This window comes from Elgaria multicarinata, chromosome 3, assembly GCF_023053635.1.
Source record: "Elgaria multicarinata webbii isolate HBS135686 ecotype San Diego chromosome 3, rElgMul1.1.pri, whole genome shotgun sequence".
NCBI classification, from domain to species: domain Eukaryota; kingdom Metazoa; phylum Chordata; class Lepidosauria; order Squamata; family Anguidae; genus Elgaria; species Elgaria multicarinata.
In genome coordinates, this window is record NC_086173.1 from 173,704,961 (window position 1) to 173,720,268 (window position 15,308).

Here is a 15,308-nt window from a genome sequence, read left to right on the forward strand (position 1 = left end):
AGGAAGTTTTTCCTGATGTCCAGCCGGAATCTGGCTTCCTTTAACTTGAGCCCGTTATTCTGTGTCCTGCACTCTGGGAGGATCGAGAAGAGATCCTGGCCCTCCTCTGTGTGACAACCTTTTAAGTATTTGAAGAGTGCTCTCATGTCTCCCCTCAATCTTCTCTTCTCCAGGCTAAATATGCCCAGTTCTTTCAGCCTCTCTTCATAGGGCTTTGTTTCCAGCCCCCTGATCATCCTGGTTGCCCTCTTCTGAACACGCTCCAGCTTGTCTGCGTCCTTCTTGAATTGTGGAGCCCAGAACTGGACGCAATACTCTAGATGAGGCCTAACCAGGGCCGAATAGAGAGGAACCAGTACCTCACGTGGTTTGGAAGCTATACTTCTATTAATGCAGCCCAAAATAGCATTTGCCTTTCTTGCAGCCATATCACACATTTGGCTCCTATTCAGCTTGCAATCTACAACAATTCCAAGATCCTTCTCGTTTGTAGTATCGCTGAGCCAAGTATCCCCCATCTTGTAACTGTGCATTTGGTTTCTATTTCCTAAATGTAGAACTTGGCATTTATCCCTATTAAATTTCATCCTGTTGTTTTAAGCCCAGCACTCCAGCCTATCAAGATCCCTTTGAAGTTTGTTTCTGTGTTCCAGGGTGTTAGCTATCCCACCCAATTTTGTGTCATCTGCAAATTTGATAAGCGTTCCCTGCACCACCTCGTCCAAATCATTAATAAAAATGTTGAAGAGCACTGGGCCCAGGACTGAGCCCTGCGGTACCCCACTCGTTGCCTCTCCCCAGTTTGAGAAGGTTCCATTGATAAGCACTCTTTGAGTCTGATTCTGTAGCCAACTGTGAATCCACCTAATAGTTGTTCCATCTAGAGGAATGAGGGTGGAGGACGGACAGAAGAAGGATGAAAAAGAACAATATTGATAGGAATAAGAGGACAAGCTTAGTGCAGAAATGCCAAAATAAGGTGGGGCAGATTTGAGAGAAAATCCTAAAATAAGCAACTATAAGCATTTTTGAGGAAGCCACGTTCTAGTCTGTTTGAGCCCAACTCTACACACAAGATGGCATGCCAGGTGTGTCACTCCTGATGGATCCACATGGACCTACAGCTCTGCTGTAGTCCACCTAGAGTTGAACTTAAATGTGTTCTAACCAAAAACAATTTAAAAGTATTGTCCTGACTCTGCCTGATTTGCTGCTTTGATAAGAGCCAACCCAATTAGTTCTGTCTTATTCCGTACGCAGGCAATGACAGTTCAGAGGTGTGGCTTCACGTCCGTCTTGCATGTTACTGAGGTCTATCTTATGGGTTTCCTTGCATACCATCCTCAAGGTTGCCTTGCCTGCTATTCTCAGGCCACAGCTAGACCTAAGGTCAGGGCCGGTGCCAGATTATTTTGCGCCTTAGGCAAGGCGAGCTACTTGCACGCACACACCCAAATTGCATGGAAGTCCGAACGTGTGCGCCGAGTGGAGAGCTGGGACTGGCTCACTTCGATATGGGACCGAGCCGTCTGGAATTCACCGGGACTTACTTCCGTGTGAACGCAACCCGCTACGCAGCCTGGCGTCCCGATCCCCTCCGCACGTTTACTCGGGGGAATAAGGCTTCCGAGGAAGGAGGCGTAGGCAGATCGGGCCGCACTGGTGCCTCCTGGTGCAACGCTTTCTCGGATGCAAGTCCCGTTGATCCACGAGTGCAGGATCGGGAAGCAGGAGAGTTTGCCTTGCGAGGAATCCACAAGTCCCTAGCTTTCCTGGGGGAAGGGAGAGGGAGTCCCGCTTGCCCGCCTGCCTGGACATCGCGGCCTGTTTGAGGAGAGAGGCAAGGCGACTCGGTGCTTTTTCCTCGGGAGTAGGGAGAGGCTGGCTTGGGCCAGGATCGAGCTCGCCACATGCTTTTTCTTCTTCTTCTGGCGGTGGCCTCCCAGCTCTGGAAGGGCGGCTTCCGGGTGGCTAGAGTGGCTCTGGGAGGGCGGCTTCCGGGCGGAAGTCTGAATGTGGAGCCACCCCCCACCCCAGCATCCCTGGCTACGCTTCGTCTGGGCGGGCACGGGGCGCCATCTCGCCCACCCAGGGCCAGCTGAATCCTCAGGCCGGCCGGGCCCGGCTCAGAGCCAACAACGCACGTAAGTGCTGCGCTGTGCGGCACCCCTCTTAGCTTGGCGCTCTAGGCTGCCACCTGAGTGGCCTCTATGGTAGCACCGGCCCTGCCTAAGGTTTATTCTGGGATCATGCAGGGTTCGCCCCTGCCTGAGCACTGGATCCCCTGTGTGTCATCTAGATGAACAGGTTTGAGCCCTGGACGATCCCGGGATAAACTTGAGGTCTAGCTATGGCCTCAGTCTCCCCTCGGCAAAAATAGAGGATAACTAATGCAATTGACCTGAGAAGCTTTGTTTCTGAAACTTTTTCTCCCCTCATTGGTTTTTTTTTTTTAATCTATTATTACTTTAGATTCCGTCTTTTGTTTTCATCATTACATGTTCCTTTCTGTTCAGATCAGGCCTCAGTATAATGATGTAGCACTTGGGAAGAAAGATGCAGCCCAGCAGCCCAGCACTGGAGGCCAAGATGGAGAAGACCTGCACGGCCACCATGTATTTCCCCTTGGTGCTCAGGTAGGTGGGCACAAAGGAGACCCAAACGCTGCAGAAGACCAGCATGCTGAAGGTGATCAGCTTGGCTTCGTTGAAGGACCCAGGCAGCTTCCTGGCAAGGAAGGCCACCGTGAAGCAGATGGCAGCCAGGAAGCCCATGTAGCCAAGGGCAGCATAGAACATGGCAACAGAACCTTGGTTGCATTGCAGGATGATCTGTCCAGGCTGGGAGTGCATTTCAGAGTCAGGGAATGGAGAATTGGTCCCCAGCCAGATGGTGCAAAGTCCAACTTGGACACCGGAACAGGAAATGACAATGGAGTTGGCCAACATCTTCCCCAACCACCTCATCACCCTGTTCCCTGGCTTTGTGGCCATGAAGGCCAGCACCACAGTGATCGTCTTGGCCAAGAGAGAAGAGACAGCAACTGAGAAGATGATGCTGAAGGCTGTTTGTCGGAGGACGCATGTCGTTGTCCTTGGCCGGCCGATGAAGAGAAAGGAGGACAAGAAGGAAAGCAGGAGGGAGATGAGGAGAACGTAGGAGAGGTCCCGGTTGTTGGCTTTGACTATGGGAGTTTCTAGGAATCGAATGAAGATTCCTAACACCAAGCCTGTGCTGAAGGACAGGAAGAGGGCAAGAGATGCTAGGATGATCCCCAGATATTCTTCATAGGACAGGAAGGTCATTTCCTTTGGGATACAGTGATCTCGGTCCTTGTTTGGATGCTGATCTTCTGGGCACTTGGTGCAAAGGGCTGCATCTGCAAAGAGAAACAGCCATGCTTAATTAGATCAAGGGTCCATCTAGTCCAGTATTTGTTTATGTGGAGTGGAATACCTAGGCACACTGCCCCTGATAAATTATGGATATTCCAAGAAAGGATCCAAGTTTAGAATAATCTTTTAATAAATCTTCACAGAAATCAACTGGGTTGATCTTTGCCTTCCTTCCCAGGGGCTGCCTCCTCCTATGGAGTCACCCACCTTCCTGAGTGGAGATGGTCCCTTCTGCACAGGGAATGCAGTCATAGCAGCAAACAGGCCTTCCTTTCTGAACCAGTTTCCTGAATCCGGGGAGACAACTTTCAGCGCACCTGGAACGGGGCAGGGGCTAAGCATAAAGACAAGGAACAACAGGGTAAATGTGTAGGATAAATTTATCAATTGAATGGAGACACAAAATGGCATCTGAACATAAGAAGAGCCCTGCTGGATCAGACTGAGGGTCCATCTAGTCCAGCACTATGTTCACAATTGGTATTGGATTGGTTTGAAATGTTGCACAATTGCAGTCCTCTCCTAGTAGAGCATTGGATGCCAAGTGCCACATGATTAGTAGGGCTGTGCTCTGCTCCGCTCCGCTTTGGATCGTAGAAGTGATAGCGAAGCGGCCTGGTTCACCTCCAACAAAGGCGGAGACGGATTGGGTCGGGGGAGCTGCAGATCGAGACAAGCGGATCAAGACCAAGTGGATCCTTCACCTCGATCCAGACCTCTGAAAAAAAGGTAAGTGGGGGGGACGGGGTCCGTGCAGTGACAGCGGCAGAGCCAGGTAAGGGGGCAGAGGGGAGGGGGGCTTACCTGCCTCCATCGCAGTCCGGCTTACCTGCCTCCAGCTTGGCCCGGTCTTCTGGTTTGGGGCCTCAGCCTCAGTTGAAGCCGCCACTAGACTGTGACGGAGGTAGGTAAGTGGTGAGGGGGGCCTTACCTGGTGCCACCGCTGCCAGGCTATGCGGGGGGGGGGGACACACGGTGCTCCAATTCGGATCTGGTGCCCCGCAGGGGATTAGATTGGAGCATAGGCGGATCAACGCAGGGCAGAGCGGACCCAATCTGGAAGTTGCAGATTGGGATCCAGAGCAGATCGGGGGGGGGGGGGGGGTCCGTGCACAGCCCTAATGATTAGATGAACAGGTGTCATTTTATAAGCACTAAAGTTTGAACCCAAATAATTGCAGCTCTTTTTTCTTTGAGACTCACCTTAATTAAATGGGCATTCACGTGACCCCTTAATGACTTTTCAGTACTCTTACATGACAGTAGAGCTCTTTTTAATTTTCTAGGAATTTGAATGTATCATGATTTTGAATATGTGAATCTGACTCTCCTTAACTAAAGGGTTACTTCTGTGCCCCTTTAATATTCAAGGTATTCTTTGCTTCCTAGTTTTCTGTGCTGGTGGTTCCCTAACGAGGAAAATTTGAGCTAGTGGTTACTGACCAAGAAAGAGGTCGCAGGGTTGTGGTGGACAACTCAACGGAAATGTCAACCCAGTGTGCAGCAGCTGTATGCCACCCTGAGATCCATTATTAGAAAAGGAATTGAGAATAAAACTGCTGGGATCATACTGCCTTTATAGAAATCTATGGTGCAGCCACACTTGGAATCCTGTGTACAGTTCTCGTCACCACACCTAAAAAAGGATATTATAGAGCTGGGGAAAGTGCAGAAAAGAGCAACCAAAATGATCAAGGGGCTGGAACATCTCCCCTACGAGGGAAGGTTACAACAACTGGGATTGTTCAACTTGGAAAAAAGGAGGCTGAGGGGAGACCTGATAGAGGGGTACAAAATTATCTGTGATGTGGAGAATGTGGATAGAGGGACGTTTTCCTACCTCTCTCAAAATACTAGAACCCAAAGGGGTCATCCCATGAAGCTGATGGGTGGGAGATTCAGTACAAATAAAAGAAAGGTCTTCTTCACACAGCACATAGTTAAACTATGGCATTCACTACCACACAAGATATGGAGTGATGGCCACCAATTTGGATGGCTTAAAAATGGGGTTGGATAAATTTCTGAAGGAGAAGGCTATCAATGGCTACACACCCTGATGGTTAAGTGCAATCTCCAGTATCATAGAATCATAGAATCATAGAATAGTAGAGTTGGAAGGGGCCTATATAGCCATCGAGTCCAACATGGACTCTACCCTAAAGCATCCCTGACAGATGGTTGTCCAGCTGCCTCTTGAATGCCGCTAGTGTGGGAGAGCCCACAACCTCCCTCGGTAACTGGTTCCATTGTCGTACTGCTCTAACAGGACATTTTTCCTGATGTCCAGCCAGAATCTGGCTTCCTTTAACTTGAGCCCATTATTCTGAGTCCTGCACTCTGGGAGGATCGAGAGGAGATCCTGGCTCTCCTCTGTGTGGCAACCTTTCAAGTATTTGAAGAGATAGCACTCTTCAGATACTTGAAATACTATCTTTGAAGAGATAGCTATCATGTCTCCCCTCCATCTTCTCTTCTCCAGGCTAAGCATGCCCAATTCTTTCAGTCTCTCTTCATAGGGCTTTGTTTCCAGATGGTGTACACCTCAGAAGGTGTGTACGCTGTTGCTGGGGAACATGGGTTAGAGTGTGTTGTTGTTGCACTATGTTCTGCTTCTGAGTTCCTGGACGAGACCTATTTGGCCACTCTATGAACAGGGTGCTGGACTAGATGGACCCTTGGTCTGACAAGATAGGAACAGCACCTGCCTGAAACCCCACGGAGTCACTGCTGTGAGTCAGTCTCAGCAATTCTGGGATAGATGGATCAGTGGTCATTACAGCAGCTCCCTATATTCCATTGAATCTTCCGAGCCCATTTCAATGCCAATCTTTTGTAGATCTCAAACAATTTCCCCCACCTGTTTGAGCCATTTGGGCCACACTTCAGCATCCCGGTCAATGGTGATCTTGAGGCCTGGGGATCCTTGACTCTCTATACTCCCAAACTTGAGTCGAAGCAAAGATCGGTTAGGAAGCACCATCCAGTTGACAATGTCAAAGACAGAGGCCAGGTCTCCAGTGTCCTCCAAGTATGCTCCATTCATGATAGAGGTATTGTAATGCCAGGGGTTTCTCAGGAAAGGGTGAAACTAGGATGACAGAGGAAACACCAGCATTTAGTGAACAGGAAACCTCACTTGAAATCTCATTTCTGTCCATTTCATGCTTGAATCACCTATGAATCATAGACTCATAGAATCATAGAAAAACAGAGTTGGAAGGGGCCTACAAGGCCATTGAGTCCAACCCCCTGCTCAATGCAGGAATCCACCCTAAAGCATCCCCGACAGATGGTTGTCCAGCTGCCTCTTGAATGCCTCTAGTGTGGGAGAGCCCACAACCTCCCCAGGTAACTGATTTCATTGTCATACTGCTCTGACAGTCAGGATGTTTTCCCTGATGTTTAGCTGGAATCTGGCTTCCTTTAACTTGAGCCCGTTATTCCGTGTCCTGCACTCTGGGAGGATCGAGAAGAGATCCTGGCCTTCCTCTGCGTGACAACCTTTTAAGTATTTGAAGAGTGCTCTCATGTCTCCCCTCAATCTTCTCTTCTCCAGGCTAAACATGCTCAGTTCTTTCAATCTCTCTTCATTGGGCTTTGTTTCCAGACCCCTGATCATCCTGGTTGCCCTCCTCCTGAATCTGCATTGGGCACGGATTAGGCCAAATCAGTCCAGAGCAGATTGGGCTGAGACCAAAAATGTTTGGGGTGACTTTGGCCCAATCTGGGCCGATGGTGAGCCACTGCCCTGCCACCCATGGGATTTACCTGACCCATATGACCAGAGGTGGAACAGGGCTGATTTGGAATCCCTGAATTGTTCTTCAAAGCAGATCTGCAGTTGATCAGCACTTCTATAGCCACCGAGATCACACATAGAATCATAGAATAGTAGAGTTGGAAGGGGCCTAAAAGGCCAAGGAGGGTCCAGAAGAATTTAATCAACATCACCTAATTTCCCCCACCTGCTTGTAGAGACTCCAACAGACAATAGAAAAACCTTGATGGAGGGACAGAGGGAGGTGTCACAACAGAGCAAGGTATGAGTCAAAGTGGAACCATGTTCAGGAGGCAAGATGGATCAGGCTGAGCTAATGGAGGCATAGAGGCCATGGGCTAACACAGACAGAGGAGTTGAGCCAGTGTTGGGGTCCACGACCAGATGGCCTGTGTCCTGTAAAGCCTGCTGCATAAATACTCAACATTTCACTTCACTACTGCACTGGGCATTTTCTCAGATCCTAATTCCAACACAGCTATGCTGGAATTGTACCATTTGATCATCATGTCCAACAGAGCTACCTGTGATGGGAAAGGGAATACCTGCCATGGCTGAAGCCTTTGAATGTCCAGCCTGTCTCCACCCTTCACCACTCTCCTACTGGATCTGGATGAAGAAACAGCATCTAAGGCACGGGCCACAGCCTGGACAGTGTTGTAAATGACGTAGTTGTCTTGAGACAGGATCCTCTCCACGTCCTCTTGGGGCAAGACCTCCTGGTTCTCTTTCTCTGTGCATCTGGTCCAGCCTTTCACAGACAAGGCATGCTTTGAATAAGAACATCGAAATGCTTTCTCCCCAAACTTCTTGACAAAAGAGGAAAAGAGCTCAACATCATCATTTTTGGTCCCTTTCTTTGGTGGTATAAGGAAAGAAAATATACCATAGATGGGTGGGGTAGGTATTCTAGTATCCATCAACTCCAAGGTGAAGTCCCACACAGCGGTTACGATCCAGACATTTCCTGCAATTGGTTTTATAAAGTGGCGGCTGTATTTTTGTATAAAGTATATTCCATTTAAGAAGAAAGTATTCTCTTCATCATGAACAAACACATTGACATGTCCTGACTTGAGGAATGAAGTCGGATTGATCTGTACTTGTTCTGTAAATATTCTTGGTATGCTTTGTGTGAAAACAACACAGACACCATTTCTGGTGAGCTCAGGGGTCAAGGTCCTCATGAACCTCTCTCCGTTGGCGGTGTCTGGAGCAACAAGACCAACCAACGTCCACCTGAAATGCAGGATGAGTTTGACAATCCTCAAGTACTGTGTTTCGTCTTTTGGAACCATTGGATAGAAATAAGGATATTGAGCTTTATCATTCAGAACAAGAGAAATAAAACCATAACTGACCTGGGAAGGAAAGGAAGAGATGAATGTTTTATTTTGGTTCCATCCAAAGCTCAAATATTTGTTCCCTCAAATTTATTAATAATGCAGGGAGTGATGCTAGCCGTTGTGATGGATGGAGTTATCCCATCAGTTGCAAGGAGGACACTTCGCTGGTGGAAACGTTACCCATCTCGCTCTGCTCACACAATGCACCTCCTCCTGGACGGCCCGCGTCAGATTCATAGAAGTCAATCATCCACATTTCCATGGTGTGAAAGTGCTGCTGGGCTGGCTGGTGAGTGAGAAAACCTCTACACCTGAGTCAGGCACAGACCGGCTCTTTATTTCAGTGGCTGGGTGCAGGGGAGGGGGCATCCAATAGATCTGGAGGGCACCAGATTGGAGAAGGCTGGAGTGGGGACTTTTAAAAAAAAATCCTAAAAAATTAAGGCATGAATGGATCTGATGCAAACTGGGCATGGCTAAAGCCCTCCTTAAGAGCTATCACCTTGCCATGTTTCATCTCTTTAGCTATAAAAATCATGCAGATGTAAGCATTTTTGGTACTTTCCATTTTTAAAATTCTTAAAAAGTCAAAGCATGTACCAATTTGAAGTAGTCTTGGTGGAGCTAAAGCCCTTGTTAAGCACTATCACTGTGCAAAGTTTTTATCTCTTTATCTTTAAAAATGAAGGATCTGTAAGCAGTTACCTGAATGCTGAACAGTTCTTTAAGGGTAATTTGATGAGGCGGAGAAAGGGGGAGGGGCTCTGAAACTGAGGCACAGAAACACCTCTACGGAGCTCCAGATGGGATTTTGAGGCAGAGAAGACCCACTTTGCAAACCCCTACAAAGTAGTAACTCCAAGGGAACTCAATAGTATTGTGTACAGTTCTGGGCACCACACTTCAAGAAGGATGCAGATAAGCTGGACCGTGTTCAGAGGAGGGCAACCAGGATGATCAGGGGTCTGGAAACAAAGCCCTATGAAGAGAGACTGAAAGAACTGGGCATGTTTAGCCTGGAGAAGAGAAGATTGAGGGGAGACATGAGAGCACTCTTCAAATACTTTGTTACACAGAGGAGGGTCAGGATCTCTTCTCGATCCTCCCAGAGTGCAGGACACAGAATAATGGGCTCAAGTTACAGGAAGCCAGATTCCGACTGGACATCAGGAAAAGCTTCCTGACTGTTAGAGCAGTACGACAATGGAACCAGTTACCTAGGGAGGTTGTGGGCTCTCCCACGCTAGAGGCCTTTAAGAGGCAGCTGGACAACCATCTGTCAGGTATGATTTAGGGTGGATTCCTGCATTGAGCAGGGGGTTGGACTCGATGGCCTTATAGGCCCCTTCCAACTCTACTATTCTATGATTCTATATCTAAATATCCATGCACAGGAATGCCCAGCACAGATTATCCAAAGGTTGCAAGAGTGGGGAGGTTTTTCATAGATCTGGCATTGTTTTAAACCTCATGTGAAAACTCTCTCACATTATGTGCAATGCTCTTAAGAGCTAGGAGCTTTATTACACCAGCATTATACTGTGCAATCACTGTGAATTGCATGCAAAGGACTCAGAAGTTTTCCACCTTACAATCTGCTTTGATTGTGAAGTGCTCCCATGCATCCTGCCTTAATTGTGCAATAAAGCAAAAAGATTCACCATATTTAGCCCCTACTTTTTTAACGTATCTTCCGAGCCGCCCCTGGGGCGCAAGAGCAGAATTTTAAAGAAATGCTTACATCTGCATAAGCTTTAAAGATAAAGACACCAAATTTGGCAAAGTAATAGATATTAGGGAGAGCTTTAAGCATACCAAATTTGAATTGAATTGGGTCATCCATTGATTTTTAATGATTTTTTTTACATTACCCCCCTTAAACTCACTTCCTAGTGAAATAAAGTGAAATCAGACCCAGCCTGCAAATGGCCCAGCCCTCTGCTTACACACCTGTGGGATTTTGTAGATGCCCAACATGGTTGAAATCTGGATGGAGATTTCAGAGTCAAATTCTTCGAGAATAGCTAACACTTCGTTCCTTCTTCCACAGTTGTAGTTTGGAACATTCACCTGCCCAGTAGAGAGTAGGCTTAGTAAGGCATCAGAAGTTATTGTTGCATCAAAATAGCTTTCATGGATGTTGTAGCCCAGGGTGATGTTGGGTAGGAGCCTGGTGTTTTTGTTGACATCCTGAATGGCAAAAAGGAAGGACAGGATCTTCCCGAACATTTGGGTTTCTTTGCTACAAAAATAAACAATGGAAATAACACATTCAGATCGTGCTTCATTGACAGCACAAACCTGAAATTGTTTTCTAAGACTTTACACATGCTTAACAAAGATCGAAATCCCAAGCACAACGGTGAATCCCAAGAAATTGCTTTTGTGTGTTGAGATGGAGTGGGGTGGTGGAATATCCTTGTTGAAGGGTCAATAGCCATGATCAATTTGAAAACCGAAGCAGGACAGATGTAAACTGCAGTGCTGGAACTGAGCATGCACAATCTTTCAAGGAACATGCAGGTATGTGGTGACCAGTGTGCAGCTTTTCAACGACCACCACCATATCAGCTAGATGGGGCCAGTGGAGAGAAGACCCCATCTAGCTGCTTTCACCGGTGGGCAGAAGAGAAGGGCCTCTCTTGCTGTGCAGGGTGATATAATACAGTCCTTCAAGCAATTTGGTCCCAAACAAATTAAACCAAAAGAGGGAAAGCCTCCAATTCAGATCCAAAGAAGAGAGAAACAAATCCTCAGGATGCAAAAAGATTTATTTGTACAAGCATAAAAAACATAACAAGGGCCATGCTGGATCACACCAAGGGTCCATCTAGTCTAGCACTCTGTTTACACAGTGGGCAAACAGCCATCGGCCAGGGATGAACAAGCAGGACATGGTGCAACAGCACCCTCCCACCCATGTTCCCCAGCAACTGGGGCACAAAGGCTTATTGCCTCGAATACTGGAGACAGCACACAACCATGAGGGCTAGTAGCCATTTATAGCCTTCTCCTCCAGGACTCTATCCAATTTAGCCTCCTCTCTTCCTTCTGTCTACACAGCCGTCTCCTTGGACTCAGCCGTCTCCTCCTTTAACTCCTCCTTATCTTCAACTCTTGATAATCTTGCTCCATCTACAACTCGGATAGTTCGCCCCTCTCAACCCCAACCGTGGCTCACCTCTTTCCTCCGCTACCTTCGCTCTTGTTCCCGGGCAGCCGAACGCCTGTGGCGTAAGACCAAGGACTGGGCGGACTTTGTCCACTATAAATTTGTTCTCTCCTCTTTCTCTTCTGCCATTTCACTGGCCAAACAGCAGCACTACTCAACGTTGATCCAGTCAAATGCTAAGCACCCTCAGCGGCTCTTCGCGTCCTTCAATTCTCTTCTGAAGCCTAATCCACCATCTCTCCCCGCCTCTCTGTCTGCCAATGACTTTGCCTCTTTCTTCAATGGTAAAATCCAAACTATACGCTCCGATCTAGCCAGCTCTGCTCTGCTTCCAGCTCCTGTGCCTCACCTGTCAGTTCCTCCTGCAACTCTCTCGGCGTTCCCTTCGGTCTCAGCTGATGAACTGTCTAAAATACTGCGCTCGTCGAAGCCTTCCACTTGTTCTCGTGATCCGATTCCCTCTCGCGTCTTTATTAATCTTATCCCCGCTATCCTCCCGTCCTTGCTTCACATCATTAATTCTTCTCTGTCCTCTGGCTCATTTCCTTCTGCTTTTAAACATGCTACAGTCTCTCCCATTCTCAAAAAACCCACTCTTGATCGACTATCCCTGTCTAACTACCGACCTGTCTCTCTCCTGCCCTTTGTCTCAAAGATCCTGGAACGTCTGGTCTACTCTCGTTGTCTTGACTTTCTCTCTAATAACTCTGCTCTGGATCCCTTTCAATCTGGCTTCCGTCCTTTGCATTCCACTGAAACAGCCCTTACCAAGATCACCAATGATCTTCTTACTGCCAAGTCTAAAGGCCATTATTCCGTTCTTATTCTCCTCGATCTAACCGCAGCCTTTGACACGGTTGATCACGATCTTCTCTTAGATTCCCTCCATGACCTTGGACTCTGTGGCTCTGTCTATAACTGGTTCGCCTCCTATCTAGAGGGTCGCTCTTTCAGCGTGTCGGCTAACGGCAGCTCGTCCTCCTCTTTTCCCCTTTCAGTTGGGGTTCCGCAAGGCTCGGTGCTTGGCCCGTTGTTGTTCTCTCTATACATGCTGCCCTTGGGTAAGCTTATTCAATCTCACGGCCTCCAATATCACCTGTATGCCGACGATACACAATTATATCTCTCATCTCCGGAACTTTCTCCTGATGTTCACGATCGTATCTCGGCATGTCTTTCAGATATCTCAGCATGGCTGCTTCATCGTCGTTTGAAACTTAACATGGCAAAGACTGAATTGCTTGTTTTTCCTCCTAAACCCTCTCCTCACCTCTCATTCTCTCTTACTGTCAACGATGTAACGCTTACTCCGGTCAAGGAAGCTCGTAGTCTTGGCTTTATATTTGACTCCTCGCTCTCCTTTACTCTTCACATCGAGGCAGTAGCTAAATCCTGTCGTTTCTTCCTGTACAATATCGCCAGGATTCGACCATTTTTGTCTGTCTCTTCTGCCAAGACTCTCGTTCACGCACTGGTTATCTCTTGGTTGGACTACTGCAACCTTCTTCTCTCTGGCCTTCCTTCTTCTCACATCAGTCCGCTGGTCTCTGTCCACCACTCTGCCGCTAAGATCATCTTCCTGGCCCGCCGCTCTGACCATGTCACTCCACTTCTGAAATCTCTTCATTGGCTTCCAATTCACTCCAGAATCCAATATAAACTTCTCCTGCTGACCTTCAAAGCTCTTCACGGTCTAGCTCCTTCCTGTCTCTCCTCTCTCATCTCACACTATTGCCCCGCTCGTGCTCTCCGCTCCTCTGATGCCATGCTTCTCGCCTGCCCAAGGACCTCCACTTCCCTTACTCAGCTTGGTCCTTTTTCTTCTGCTGCCCCTTACGCCTGGAACGCTCTTCCAGAACACTTGAGAACTACAGACTCAATCACTGCTTTTAAAACTCAGCTAAAAACTTTTCTTTTCCCTATAGCCTTCAAATATTGAGTTTGTTCTGACTCTATACTGTTAGCTTCTCCCTACCCGGTGCCTGTTTACCCTACCCTGTGCCTGTTTGCATTCTCCTTCCCTCTTTATTGTTTACTACATCTTATTAGATTGTAAGCCTATGCGGCAGGGTCTTGCTATTTACTGTGTTATCTGTACAGCACCATGTACATTGATGGTGCTATATAAATAAATAATAATAATAATAATAATAACCGCCTTTTAAAGCCATCCAAATTGGTGGCCATCACGACATCTTGTGGTAGTGAGTTCCATAATTTAACTATGTGCTGTGTGAAGAAGTCCTTCCTCTTCTTTGTCCTGGATCTCCCACCCATCAGTTTCATGGGATAATGACCCCTTTGGGTTCTAGTATTTTGAGAGAGGGAGAAAAAAGGTCTCCCTGTCCACATTCTCCACACCACACATCATTTTGTCCACCTCTATCATGTCTCCCCTTAGCCTCCTTTTTTCCAAGCTAAAAAATCCCAGTTGATATAACCTTCCCTCATAGGGTTGATGCTCCAGTCTCGTTTCAGCCTATGTCCTTCCAAAGGCCTTCTTCAAGGGGTTGTTAGCATTAAAAATACATTTAGGAACAATTTAAGACAGGGGTCCCCAAAGTAGCACCCACCGTTGGGTCCCTAACGTGGTGCCTGCAGGGAACTGAATTTTTTAAACATTTATTTATTTATCTAAATAAATGCATACATAGTTTTGTATGAAATCCACACAACTTTCTAGCAATTATCTATCGGTTGCAACAAAGAGTATCAAACATCCAAATAAGAATTCATTTGAAGGTGACTTCTCTATGCCACCCTTTCAAATATTGAAAGTGTTGTAAGGACTTCAACCCATTGCATTATAGGAGGTGAGTTTTTCTCCTTCCAATGTTGTAATACAACTCTTTCAGCTGTCAAAAGGGCACTGAGAATCCATTTTGGCTGCACATTTGTTAGTTTTCATGAAGTAAGTAAATCATTTAAAAGACTGTGTATAACAGTGAATATTTCTTCTGTGTAATAACCTCCCCATAGAAAGAAGCAACTACTGGACATTGCCAAAACACATGTTTAAATATAGCATTTGCTGTATTGCACAGCCAGCAATTAGCTGAATTAGATAATCCCTTATGAAAGATACATTGCTCTGTGCAATAGGCACGGAGCAAAAATTTTGGTTGAATAAGTCATAGAATCATAGAATCATAGAATAGCAGAGTTGGAAGGGGCGTACAAGGCCATCGAGTCCAACTCCCTGCTCAATGCAGGAATCCACCCTGAAGCATCCCCGACAGATGCTTGTCCAGCTGCCTCTTGAAGGCCTCTAGTGTGGGAGAGCCCACAACCTCCCTAGGTAACTGATTTATTTATTTATTTATTTATTACATTTTTATACCGCCCAATAGCCGAAGCTCTCTGGGCGGTTCACAAAAATTAAAACCATCATAAAACAACCAAGAGGTTAAAAACACAAATGATTCCATTGTCGCACTGCTCTAACAGTCAGGAAGTTTTTCCTGATGTCCAGCCGGAATCTGGCTTCCTTTAACTTGAGCCCATTATTCCGTGTCCTGCACTCTGGGGGGATCGAGAAGAGACCCTGGCCCTTCTCTGGCCCTTACAAACTTTTAAGTATTTGAAGAGTGCTATCATGTCTCCCCTCAATCTTC

The 15,308-nt window shown here is 47.0% G+C and overlaps 1 protein-coding gene across 1 annotated transcript; it reads right to left on the reverse strand.

Moving 5' to 3' along the window:
• Positions 1 to 2,468: 2,468 nt before the first annotated feature.
• LOC134395810 (vomeronasal type-2 receptor 26-like) lies at positions 2,469 to 10,751 on the reverse strand. Its single transcript, XM_063121970.1, has 5 exons — positions 10,473 to 10,751; positions 7,722 to 7,985; positions 6,256 to 6,486; positions 3,603 to 3,729; positions 2,469 to 3,379 (listed from the first exon to the last, which is right to left on the reverse strand). Exons 1-5 carry the CDS (start codon positions 10,749 to 10,751, stop codon positions 2,469 to 2,471), a joined length of 1,812 nt encoding a protein of 603 aa, XP_062978040.1.
• Positions 10,752 to 15,308: the final 4,557 nt, after the last annotated feature.